The following is a 13,358-nucleotide window of genomic DNA, read 5'->3' as shown; positions in this document are numbered from 1 at the left end:
ATGATACAAACATTTCAATGTGTCTTGATTGTGGAACACTCTGCTATGATATCATAAAACATATTGTTGTAAATTGTAATATAATGGACATTTTTCGCGAAGAATTGTTTAAAACTTTGTATAATTTATTTGGCAAAGAAGGTTTCAGAAATATTATTAAGTGATAGCGAAACGAAGTTTCAAAAACTTATAGGCAGACGCCTGTTATCATTACAAAACAGGAATGTTCATAAACATTTTTAAGAATAGCAATCGCATATGTTTACTATTGCATTAAAATGCACGATGTATACAAATCTCGCAGAGACGACGGTACTATTTAAAATATGCATTGTCATAATTTTGTTTTAGAAAGGAAATACGATACTGGCATCAGTGATAGCTGTACAAGCATCTAAAGTATATCACAGGAAAAAAAATATAATGAGAATGTAAATACTCATGAACTTATGTAATATGTACATTTGACATTTAAACTCTGTTAGTATGCCATCCGTCAAGCAGTATTAACAGTATCAGAGGGTGGAGAGGATAATTTTGACCCACTCGGATGTTATCTCAATGTTAACAGGTAATGTGTACTACCACAACTTAAATCATTACACGTATGAAAATCATGGAAGTAGTTGATACGCATTTTCGTAAGTTGTTGTTTTAATTTGTATATTGACTCAACTTTAAATGCAACGACAATATCAGTAAATTTAACACCACGCTGTCACGTAACATTAAACCTTAACTTATGACACATGTATGACAGTAAATTGTAGAAGGTACGATATTTCTTTTACTTAAAATTTAAACTATTCAACTTTGGAGGACATTTGTAAACAAGAGCTAAACAGAACAGTTCACATTATATCTAATTATCTAGACATATCGGGTTAACCGACACATTTTGTATCAACAACTAATCTTTATACACCTTGGGGAATCGTTCTTCAGAAGTAACGTATATAAAATGTGTCACTCGTATGTATTAACACACTTTCCGAGAGGTTATTCTGTAATATTAAATCTACATATAATTAAACTTATTTTGTTTACATTTCAACCAAAACCTACCCGTTCACAAAGTGCTGTTAATTGACCACTGCTTTCGATTAATAAATAGCCATTGTGCGGTTGTTTTTTGTTTGCTCTCCCTCCATCGCTCCCCTTATTTTTTGTCATTCTTATTCAATTTCAGACGTCTGGGAACTGGAGAAGTTTTCCTATCCATGGCCTACACCCGATATGAAGAATATATATAAGAACTTTTATATTACTGATTATGAAAAAGCTATTGCAAATACACCGGTGAAGCACGCAATTTTCGTACAATGCCTGAACGCAAGCGTCGAAGAGGCCGGTAGGTATACATTCATATCTAGTGTTTCAATGCTGCCGTTTTCTTTCAATCAATTTAAATTGTTAAAATTTTAACCGGAACAACATAGGTAACCTATGATTGTTGCTGTTTATATATTTTATATTTATTTTCCAGAATGGATGGTAGAAACGGCACAAAAAAACATGAAACTATTAAAGGAATTGTGGCGGGATTAGATATCATAAGTCCAAAGGTGTGTGTGTTGAAATTATTGCTTATCAAATAAGCATATCGTCTCCAAAAATAAAGATAATTATTTTGTCTTTCATTACGTAAACGGTAAACTTAGATTGGTACCATCTTAAGGTCTTAATCAAGACGTATTAGTGTTTGAAATAATTTTTCCAACAGGATTACAGTATATCAAATGACATTTACTTTTTTTGTAAATCGGCAAATCATTTATCAGTCCATTAAATCGGCAATTTAATTAATGCTTACTAAAACACTAACATGAACTTTAAACTGAATACATAGGTGGGAACCAGTAATGTAATCTTCTTAGATGTGTCTATTCACTGTATGTTATACTTGAAAAAGTTTATTTGAACATATATTGTATTGAAATAATTCATTTTTCTTCAGTTAGAGGAAGTGATTTCTAAACTTCAGCCAAGCGGCTTATTAAAGGGCGTGAGACATCTGTTTAGTTGGGAGGAAAGGGAAGACTGGTTTACCAGGGACGATGTTGGGGTGGGGCTTGATATTCTTGGCAAACATAACATACCGTACGATCTTCAGGCCAGGTATGAACTTCTAACGTTGACAACATGTCAAACTGCACGTGAAAACCTGGCCATGGCTCATTTAACTGAGATAATATTATGTTGCTTTTTTTTATTAACAATCCCTCAATATTTTGACATTCTCCAGCCATTTTTGCGGAAGCCGTGTGCATTGTACCTAAAACAAACACATATATCAAAGGATATGAAAGGTTATCTTTTTAATATCATTTTAAGATTGTAACTAACAAAAAGTAATTTAAAATAAAAAATAATGATAAAAATATACTATATATATAAAACGTTTTTTTTAACGTAAAGTATTCTTAGTGACATATCTGGAGAGTGTCTTCAACAAAAAAGTGATTCTGTTTTTCAACACACGTAAATTATATGAGAGAAAAAACACATTTACTATACATTACTACTATTTTTCAACTTATGTTTACAGCCCAGAACATTTGAAATATATTCGAGATATTTGTCCAAAGCATCCTAAGTAAGTAGTCATTTCTTCTCGTTCTTTGGGGAAAATGAATGATGAATATTAATCAAGTGTGTTACATATTGAATATACATGTATTAAAAATAAGTGTCTCATGTTTATATCATTTAAAGTGTTATAATACTGCATGTTTGTGACGTCGCTTTTCATTGGATAACAATGGCGTTTATACATGTATAAACTGTATACACGACTGCTGTGAAATTATGAAGTAATTACATCTTTTCATAAAGAATATTCGCTGTATTATAACTGTGTTATAAGCATTCTCGACAAGTTTTACGGCTCTATATAAACAGCTTTTTGTATACTGCAGTATAATTATACTCAAGCCGTAATAAAGGAGGGGTGTCAAAGTGAAATAACTCTTTTTTACCCGCCGTATAAATATTGCATGTCATTTCTTAACACGAAATTCGTCTTATGACTTCGGAATATCTATCTCAGATTTTTCGGGAGATAAAAATATTATATATTTCGTCATGGAACATGTTTCGCGAGCACTCGTGGAATATATTTCGTCAGAAAATTAGGGATGTGCAAACAATATTTACTTATAATCATATTCAATCTTTATACAATGTACATGACTTGTGTATATTAACATACACAATGGTCATTGAAAAATTATGGGGAAAAAAGGTAGCAAAACAATTGATATCCAAATAAAATTAACTAAAATGGTTTTAACGTGGAGTTGTTATAGTTTTTGTTTAGATGGTTTACATCATTTTAGTACAAAATTTATGATCGACCATATCGCAGTGCCACCACTGAACACCGACAGAATGGAATTATGGACGAGAGATATGGCGGATGTTGCTAAAATACCAAATGTATATTGTAAAGTGTCAGTATCCAGATTTTCTTTGTTCAGATAAATTATTATTCATGTAACATTTTTATTTGGGTGCACGGAATCCGTAATGAATTAATCATTATCTAAATGATATAATTAACATGTACAAAATGTTGAAAGTGAAACAACTCCCTGATATACATGTATAGTTTCATAGATACTGTAGAAAAGAAAATTCAAAAGAAAATCAAATCTATCAGTGCCAACTTAAAACTTTTAAACGCTACAAAAAATGACGTCTTTTTAATTTAACAAGCAGAAGCTTTTAACCAAATCTCTAAAACTTCACTTTAATACAATGTTTGATATAATCTGCTGCGTTTTTGTCATGCTTGAATAATAACTTATTTTACAGATCAGGGATTATTTCGGGACTGACACCTGATACATGGAAAACGGTGGATTTTCAGCCAATTATTGATGTAAGTTGTACTACTGCAAATTATGAATTCTGATATTTTACATCCGGTATGGTTATTAATTATCGTTAAAATGATGTATAAAATAGAACAAGCGCATTTAACATCTATAGATAACTGATGTATGGTATCGGATATATTTATTATTGATCGATAACCATTGGAATGACGGAAATAATGGTAGACCTAATAAGGTAGAACAATTTATTGGCGGAAATAATGGTAAAGCTAATAATGTTTTTGTACCACACCTTTTCGGAAAAAAGGAGATGTACCAATTGGGCTCCGTTCGTCTGGCTATCAATTTCATCCGTCTGTTCGTTCGTAACAATGTGTTATCCTCCATAGCTCAGTCATTCATCACAGGATTTTAAAATAACTTGGCAAAAATGTTCACAATTTTCCACAAAACAGCAAGACCCTAACGTTCAAGGTCAAGGTCACACTAACAGGTCAAATGTGAACATGGTTTGTATTTTCCATGTCCGGATAATAACTCCGAAAGTATAACAGTGAGAGGGAGGCCACTGCAAGAAAACCATAACTACATCTTAAATGATTTTCAGTTTGTCTCCCTTTATTTTCTTAATTTGTTTAAGTCTATTTCTTTTGACACATACACTGGAAATATCATAATAGTTCTGTTGCATGCCAAGATATAGCATCTATCAAGATTTTGCACCATACCTACCACACCATAATACTACCGTCTGCTTCATGTCAAACTTCCCTTTAGAAGGCGAAAAAAAAGTTGGTAACACTTTTTCAAATTATTGTTATGCATGAATCGGTGTTGTCAAATAGACTAATATAATAAATAATGTATAAAATGGTATATGAATAGAACTAATACATAGAGGATATTCAAGTTTTTTCTATAAATACATGATTTATTTTCATCAAGTGGTATGAAAATAAATATTTCATGAGTGGCGGTAGCCACGAGTGAAATATGGTAATTTTCATGCCACAAGATGAAAATAAATCATGTATTTATAGAAAAAACTTGAATTTTCTGTTTATTATATACATTTTTCTCTTTTTTGCGATAAAATTTGAAAGACTTTCCCTTAAATTTTGTGTACTTGCAGAATTTAAAAGAAAGTAGTCCAGGAAGACACCAGTGAAAATACGGAAAATATGTTTCACTGCAGTGAAAAATAAATTTTTACATTGAAAATACGGAAAATGATAATACGCATTTTATTTCATCAATATTTCTCATTATTTCATTTATAAGTATATAATAAATAATCATATGTTTATGTACTGGTTATATATCACAGTGAATATTAGCAAAATTAAGGTAATGTGATTTTTGATCAGTCAATACTGGTCAATATGATTATATTGATGTAAAAGATGGTACAGCTAGATATAGATTCATTTCAATAGAAAATGTACATTTACATATTACGTACACAAGGCATTAGTTATAAACGCTATGTCGCTCAACATATGTTTAGGATAACACAAGAAAATGCTATAGGATTATATTTGTAAATCATGGTAGATCCGATATAATCATTAGTGTAAATAATGGTACGGACCAATATGAATAATTGATGTAAACAATGGTGAGATTGGTATAAATAGGAGAACTAATACAATTATTGTCAGAACCGACTTTGTTATTTATCTAAATAATGGGATAACGAATATATGGTTATTTATAGTCCCGTATTGTCCCATAAATGCTTTTATTTCTATTCCCGAAAAAGCTGTTTTTTTTGTGTTTGTTAAAGTTTCCAAAAGGTTGGCCAATCACCTTAATCATATTTGCGTCTGTTGCTTTCTAGGTATAAGTTCAGTTATAGTGTTCTATTATTTTGTATGGAAGTCAATATACTACTTTGCTTACATTTTTTTTTACTTAAATGACAAATAATTTCACATTCAGCGCTACTTTCTTCAGGTAATAAGCATTTAACATGCTCTAAAACTATTATTTAAACAATTTAAAACTCAAGTATGCCCTCTCTTAATAAGGAAAAATCATTCGTTTCTTAGGCATACTATGTTTTTCTGTAAATAATGGGATAACAAATGTAATTATTGATGTAAATGATAGTATAAATAGGGGATGTTTAAGTTTTCTACCATAAATACTGGATTTATTTTCATAAAGTGGTATGAAATTAAATATTTCACGAGTGGCGGAAACCACGAGTGAATATGATAATGTTCATAGCATCAGATGAAATGTAATTCCCATATGCATAAATTTATAGCAAAACCTGAATTTTCTGTTTATTAAATACTTTTCCACTTTTTAGACCTTAGATTCGAAAGACTTTCACTTAAATTTTGCGTATCGGCTGAATTTAGAAGAAAGTAGGCCGACAAGATACCGGTTAAAATACGGAAAATATATTTCAGTGCAATGAAAAATCTTTTTTACATGTACACACTTCATTTCATCAACATTTCTCAATATTACATTTATAAGTATGTAATAAAAAGTTATCGTTATTATTGATATAAATGACAGTAGAGTCGCTATGCATGGTTTAATGTTATTTTTTATATAAAAATTCGAAACTAAATTCGATGTTATCTTTGTTTCAGCACGTGCTTTCTATATTTGGACCAGACAGGTGTATTTACGGATCCGATTGGCCAGTTTTCGGAATGGCGGAAGCATCGTATGATGAATATTTTGCTTTAATGCAAAAACTTGTCTCTAAATTAAACGATGATGACTCGAGAAAATTCTTCAGGGAAAATGCAATAAAGTTCTACAATATAGATGTATGAAACATCAGCTGTGAACTGCAGTTTGTGTAGCAAATCATGACCTTGTCGCTTTTAATACATATTTCTTTAATTATTACGTTTTAAGATACGTGTAATTTGAACTTAATTACTCATTTATATTAAATATTTGGATAGTGCAAGATTTCATTCATTACACCCAACATGGTTATATGTCTTGAAAGTGGCGTTTAATTCTCTCTGTGAAGCTTCCAGGTAAGTAGTTGTGAAAATTAAGTTTGCATGCAAAGGTTAAACCAGAAATTCACTATGGTTACAAAGAGCAATAATTAAGTATACATCCATTTCTTGAAAGGAAACCTTACATTTTAAGATTAAGTTTGAAAAGAATACTTTTAAGTTGTTTAAAAGACAGAACTTTACTAGGAATTATCTATGTTCACAAAGGAACATTTAAAATCAATTAAAATCCGTACTAGGGTTATGATCTCAAATTAAGACTGAACAGTGTGTTATATTTCAAGTGAATACCTTCAGTTATTATAAAGATTGACATTGTACTCAAAACTTTAACCAATTCAATTCAATATTTTATTCGGCAAAAACATATAAATGTTCATCGCCAATATAACATATAAACAATGAAGAGAAAAGCATGAAGTCATATTAATTAATGCAATCAAATTCTGTCGACAATAAAAAAACAAAAAGATACTGTAGATGATCTATGACATACATAAAATAAGGTCATATTACAAAAATCACGCTTGAGCTTTTTCGCCCCAAAGATTAGCTTTGTTTTGCAAGTTTATAATACATGTAGCATTACTTTGTTGACAATTTAACCAGTAATATTAAATTAAGACAAATTCCATGTCTGAGTTTTAGGCTTCAAAGGCATGTTTGGAGTAACAAGTAAACATTTTAATGTTTGATCAGATATGATGAGGTACAAGTAGTCTCCCACAAAACATATTACATTCAGGCCGAAGCCAGGGTAGAAATGTCACACTTCTTTGAAAAGTCAAGCTAAAACAAGAGCTGTTCGTAAGACAGCCTTACTCGACTATTGCAAGTATTTGCCTGGAAGTGGGAATGATGCTCACTAACAAGTATACAAACTTTAAAAGCAATTCCTCAAATGGTATTGGAAAAAGTGGAAAAGTACAAAATACTTAACCAGAATTCCAAGTAAAACAAGAGCCACCGCCGGGCGGGGACGCTCGACTTTTTAAAGGGAAAGACAAGGTTAGAATAGAAACTTGATTTCAGAAAAAGAATACTATAAATAATAAATCTGCAAATTTTCTGCCGCCAAATAATAATATTAAACGAATGATATCAATATTTAAATCGCTAAATCACCGATTTCTACAAATCAGTAAGCGCGGCCATGTTTGTGTATTGGCCGTATAAAAACAGGTGCGCGTGATGTCATTTCCCCACATCTTTAGATTCATGATAAATCTAGTTGAATTGACCTTTTCGAAAACCTAGCTAAACACCGTTTTCCGGTACATTACCGTTTTAGCTCTGGGGAATTACACCAAATGAAGTACATAACATAGTTACGAGATATTTCTATTTTTAACCGTTTAAGGTGAAAAAAATGATGTTTTTGAAAATTATCAATATTTGTTTAATATCTATTGCAAATTATTCAAAAAAATTAATTGTTTATAATGAAAATCAATAAAACTAAAACAGACGTAGTGGAATCTTCCATAATAAATAAGGTTATTTTCTGCGTAAACTTGTGTATTTACTTTATTTTTTGTATGGAATTATTCATACAATGACATTTAATTATTTTTTTTATAAAGAAATAACTGTTTTATTTCAATTTAATTAAAAAAAGGCCGAAAACATCGAGTTCGCTATTACACTCCATTAGGTGAATTCCCCAGAGCTATGTACAGAAAGTACCGGAAAACGGCGTTTAGCTAGGTTTTCGAATTCGTGAATCGTAAGGAAATATTAATATAATAAAGTATTGACCAGACAAATTAATTTTCACAGGAGGTGTAGAGGAGAATTTTTTATGGTTCAAAATACGCAACAATATCAAAAAAAAAATAATAATAAATAAATAAAGAAACGTACGGCTAGCCGAAAGTTCTAGCCGAACGTGAGTCACGAACGACTAGCCAGGACGCACTGTATTGTCTAGCCCATCTAGTCTAGCCGTACGGCACTTTTCAAAATTATATGGAAATCGAACGTTATAAAATTGTTGATTTTAATGCTTATCATTTGTTGTTTTATTTGTATGAATTATTAAATCATTTTTGTTAATTTTAAGCACATGGATCGAATAAAAAATGATCGGAGTGGAATAAATAAATAAAAAGAACATTGAATGGAAAAAAAACAACGGTGAAATGCAAAAATAATTATATAATTTTCAAAACAGTAGATAAATATCGAACATAAAAGCACAGTCAATCAATTAATTAACCTTAAATAAAACCTATCCAGGGACTGACAATAGAATTTTAGAATGCCTTTCACGGAACATGCAAACTTTCTATACAGAACCGTCGGTAATTGTCGCAATTATCAAGAGCCTAACAACAATCATTTTCAGTGTTTGTTTTTTTGTTTGTTTTTTTTTTTTTCGTATTAAAGGTGTCGAAAATTAAACTTAATGAAACAAAAAAGGATTATTATCAAAATTTTACGGGCCCGTACGCTAGCCACTTCCATTATAAAAACCCTACTAAAACGTGTTCTTAATAGTACATATAATTAAATTTTTGCAGTTTGACTCTGACTTTAAAATTGAAAGGTGTGAACATATGTTATAATTGATGTACACATTTCAAAAATATAAGCAACTCTTTTGAAAAGTAAATTGTTAACATGTCTGTCAACGTATGAAGCTGGGCATCGTTGTCGTAGCCTAATATTAACTGCAGGCAAATCATTCTTATTGGCTGCTCAAAAATCTAATTTGCATAATTTATTCACACAATTGCTGGTTCTTACTACTTGTGTCTAATACTGCGCATTGTCCATTTTAATTGTTCCTAATTTGCACCAAATGTTCCTGTCACACTGTGTACTGACGATTTTTATTGCTCTATGTATGCCTCTGTGCCGACAGACCTTTTGATCATGCACAATGTTGCCCTGATTGGTTAATCACCCTTGTCAAATATTCTAATGACGAAATAGACATCTATTTTTTACGCTTCATGTGAACTGAATGACCTTAGGGGGAATTAGGTTCCACACCTGTCAGTAAAGTACAGCACGTCATAAAATAGCAACACATTTTTTTTCAGTTAGCAATAATCATTTTAAATATTAAGTAGATTTATGATTTTTTGTTTTATTGGATTAAATTTACGGTAGTAGAAATGCGTATCTGTCGGGGAAAGGAATTTGGTAAGTAGATAACGTGGAAAAAAGCTTTAGTGAACAATATGCGTAATTATTGGGGAATGGGCAACCTGTTGCTGTTGGTACCAGTGTTGACTGGGTGCCTAAATAACCTAATTAACGGACAGTTTTGTTTTCATACGATATTAGTCTGGCTGCCGATTTTCCTGCGCCATTCTCATTTTAAGCGTCAATGGCGGAAACTCGCGTCCTCAGCATATTGGATTTAGTTGATATTTTATCTGAAAAAAGATACATGACCGGCGATGTACCCTATTTGGACAGCTTGTCTAGCGAAAATTAAGTACAAAATAAAAGGATATATCGTCAATTTGAAGAAGTTTTTCATAGTACCCAAATTAAATTTATTGTTTATCTTTGCAAATTAAGCAGTCATTGCTTAAATTATGTGGTGGGATCATCAGCAAGCTTGAATATCGGACAAATGATAATTAATGTCGCGGCGTCTTCAATTAATTAATTAAAGCAATTCAGTTCCATATGATGTTTTCATAAATAATATATAATGTACGCAATATAATTAATAAGTTCTTCATCAAGATATATTTCAGTTGTACCAGCGTGTACACCTATACCGGAAATGGGTATAACACGTCACAATCTCGGTCTCGTCTGTCTCGCGAGAATGACAGAACGCCAAAATGGCGGCGCCCATGAACATATTTCTCAAGTAAAAAATAGTGTCTTAAAACAAGAATTTCTCTCTTATAGGGTTGATGTCAATAGGAAAACTGTCATGGTTCCTCTTTTTAAATGATGAATATTTATTTCCGACAGACATCAATCCATCCATTCCTATTCCTTTAAAGCAAACAAATAAACGGTTTAAAGAATTTTTTTAAAAGAAAATTAAAGAATAAAGTGTTTTCCTTTTTTTAACTTTAATATGTCTGGCGAGTCACACTTGTTGTTTTGTCCAAATCCTTTCCATAAATAAATGTCACAGTTAAGAAAGTGTAATCAAAATTCAATCATTTCACAGTCAATGTCATTTAAAGGTCAATGTCATATGAAAATCATTTCAGATGTACATTTGGTCACAAGTGTTGTTTTGTCCACATATGAATCAAATTCGTACATAAATAACAAAATTATGACAACTTAAACATAATTCAATACTTTGGCTTTTGCTGTCAAGGTCATTCAAAGCTAAATGTCAGTTCAACTTTTTAGGATGTCTAAAATAAGTTGACTTTCAAGGTCATACCCAATGACCTGACCCAAAAGATATTGTGTCTTAATTTGAAGTTAATCAATTTATAGATAACAAAGTTATAGCCAGTTACACAAAAGAAAAACACAAGAGAACTTCATTAATTTTATCTTGATATTCAAGGTCAATTTAAGGTCAAGGTCACGTCTAAATTATGCAATATGTTTGTTTGGTGGCAAGTCTTATGTTGTCCAAGTTTAAATCAAATCTGTTCATAAACAAGAGCCAGCCATGTTGACATGGCCACCCCCGCCGAATGTGTTTGCTCATTGGAAGAATAAATATGTAGTAGAGCAGAATAGTTCAATTTTATGAGGTCTTTTGGTAACGAAAACTGATGGCTGAAGTGATTACAGATTTGAAACCTATGTGAATACCAATTCCCTTTTTTCCAGATCTCAAGGTCAAATGTTAAGGTCATTGTGAGCCCCTTATTATATAAAGTTCTTCTGGTCTAATGTTGACTTTTTTGCGCTCCAATTAATATGCAAGTATAAAACCGCCGTAAAAATTTAATCTTCTTTAAATACATGTGAAAGCTTTTTTTAAACTTTGGAGATGCGTGAATTCAAAGCAGCTGAAATCCAAAAATAATGATTACACGAAATTTGTTCTGAAAGGAAACTTATGATTTCACAGTATGTATCATATACAGCACAATTAAATGTCATTAACATTGACCTTTTTACTCCTGTATGTGAATCCAAGTCAACATGTGGTCTGTATATGGTACTGGTATGGCTGACGAAATATTTACGACACATAGATATGATTATGAAGGGTAGATTTATCATTCTTGTACACTGCACACCTCCTGAGTGAGATCATGAAGTTTCATGTTGATACTTCTATAAGGATTTTTGAGTTATGCTCTGGAGAAAAATTAAGTTTGAAAAATAACAATGGGCAATAACTTAAATATTATGCAGGGTAGAGTTATCATTCTTGTGTACTGCACTGCTCCACAATATGATCTATCCACCTATGAAGTTTCAAGTTGATACCTCAAATACTTTTTGAGATATGCTCCGGACAAATATGTGGGACGGAAGGACGGACGGAAGGACAGACAGACGGAGACTATTTCTATATCCCCCGCCTTTTCGGCTGGGGATAATACCAAAATGATGACAATTTAACCAAAATTCAATAATTTGACCTTCTTTAAATTTCAAGGTCAGTTCAAACTTTTTGAAGGTCTTGTCCAAAAAGGTTGTTTTGTCAATGTATGAAGATAACCCCTTTCTTAATTACCAAGTTTGTCAATTATAGCAAAAATCAGTCAAAATTCAATAATTTAACCTTCAATGTCAAGCTTATTCAAAAGCCAAGATCAGTTTGTGTTTGATATACATGAAGGTCTTATAAAGAATGGTATCATAAACAAATGAAAATTTCAATAATTTGACCTTCAAGACCAAGGTCATTTATGAGTGAAGGTCAAGGTCTGTCTAGTTTACTTGAAGATCTATCATAAAAGATTATTATTCGAAGACAATCCATTCAAAAATAACAAAGAAATAGCCACGAATAACAAAATACAAGGAAAATTTAGACATTTATCCGTGAAGGTCAATGTCATTTATGGATGAAGCCCATGGTTAGTCTGGTCTTCTAAACGGTCTTGTCCCAATAGTTGTTGTGGCTAAGAGTGAAGACAATACACAAAGAAATTAAAACAAATTATGATCATGGTACAAGTTTGCGAACGACAACGGCAACACCGAAGTGACTGTAATAATACCTCGAGCTCAAAAGGACAAGATTTTGCCATTATCCTAAACGAAGTTATGTCCTATTGCATAGAAATGGTTGAGGTGGTCACTAACAAGGATGCAAAATTTCATGGTCTCGGACAGTAAATGATATTAGTATAAGAAATAAGGAAAAACTTACCATAAATACTAAGTACAACATTTACAAAAGGGGCACAATTTATGATCTATGACCGAGTTATGTCCTCTTGCCTGGAACTGGGGATGATGGTCACTAACAAATATACAAAGTTTCAAAGCAATATTTCAGAGATTACAGGACATAATTGGTTCATATGAACAAGTAGGCCATGATGGTGGGCCACGTTGGCCCTGAAATCGCTCACCTGAATACAGAAACTCTCCATGACAAGGAACAAGTAATATTGTA

The 13,358-nt window shown here is 31.7% G+C and overlaps 1 protein-coding gene across 1 annotated transcript; it reads left to right on the top strand.

The window, feature by feature from the left end:
- The first annotated feature begins 494 nt into the window (after positions 1–494).
- On the top strand, positions 495–6,777 carry LOC132726883 (L-fucono-1,5-lactonase-like). Its single transcript, XM_060712294.1, has 8 exons — positions 495–641; positions 1,190–1,351; positions 1,487–1,565; positions 1,958–2,118; positions 2,549–2,596; positions 3,339–3,452; positions 3,817–3,883; positions 6,449–6,777. Exons 2-8 carry the CDS (start codon positions 1,323–1,325, stop codon positions 6,635–6,637), a joined length of 687 nt encoding a protein of 228 aa, XP_060568277.1. The 5' UTR covers positions 495–641; positions 1,190–1,322; the 3' UTR covers positions 6,638–6,777.
- The last annotated feature ends 6,581 nt before the right edge of the window (positions 6,778–13,358 follow it).

This window comes from Ruditapes philippinarum, unplaced genomic scaffold (genome assembly GCF_026571515.1).
Source record: "Ruditapes philippinarum isolate M1 unplaced genomic scaffold, ASM2657151v2 ctg381_1_1_1_1, whole genome shotgun sequence".
Classification (NCBI taxonomy): domain Eukaryota; kingdom Metazoa; phylum Mollusca; class Bivalvia; order Venerida; family Veneridae; genus Ruditapes; species Ruditapes philippinarum.
This window is presented reverse-complemented; position numbering and strand designations above follow the sequence as displayed.

Bases quoted from the DNA above. Each gene is read 5' to 3' on its own strand.
- LOC132726883 (XM_060712294.1), top strand. From the start codon at position 1,323: ATGCCTGAACGCAAGCGTCGAAGAGGCCG. The intron at 3,453-3,816 runs GTCAGTATCCAG...CTTATTTTACAG, and splicing joins CCAAATGTATATTGTAAAGT to ATCAGGGATTATTTCGGGAC. The intron at 3,884-6,448 runs GTAAGTTGTACT...TCTTTGTTTCAG, and splicing joins ATTTTCAGCCAATTATTGAT to CACGTGCTTTCTATATTTGG.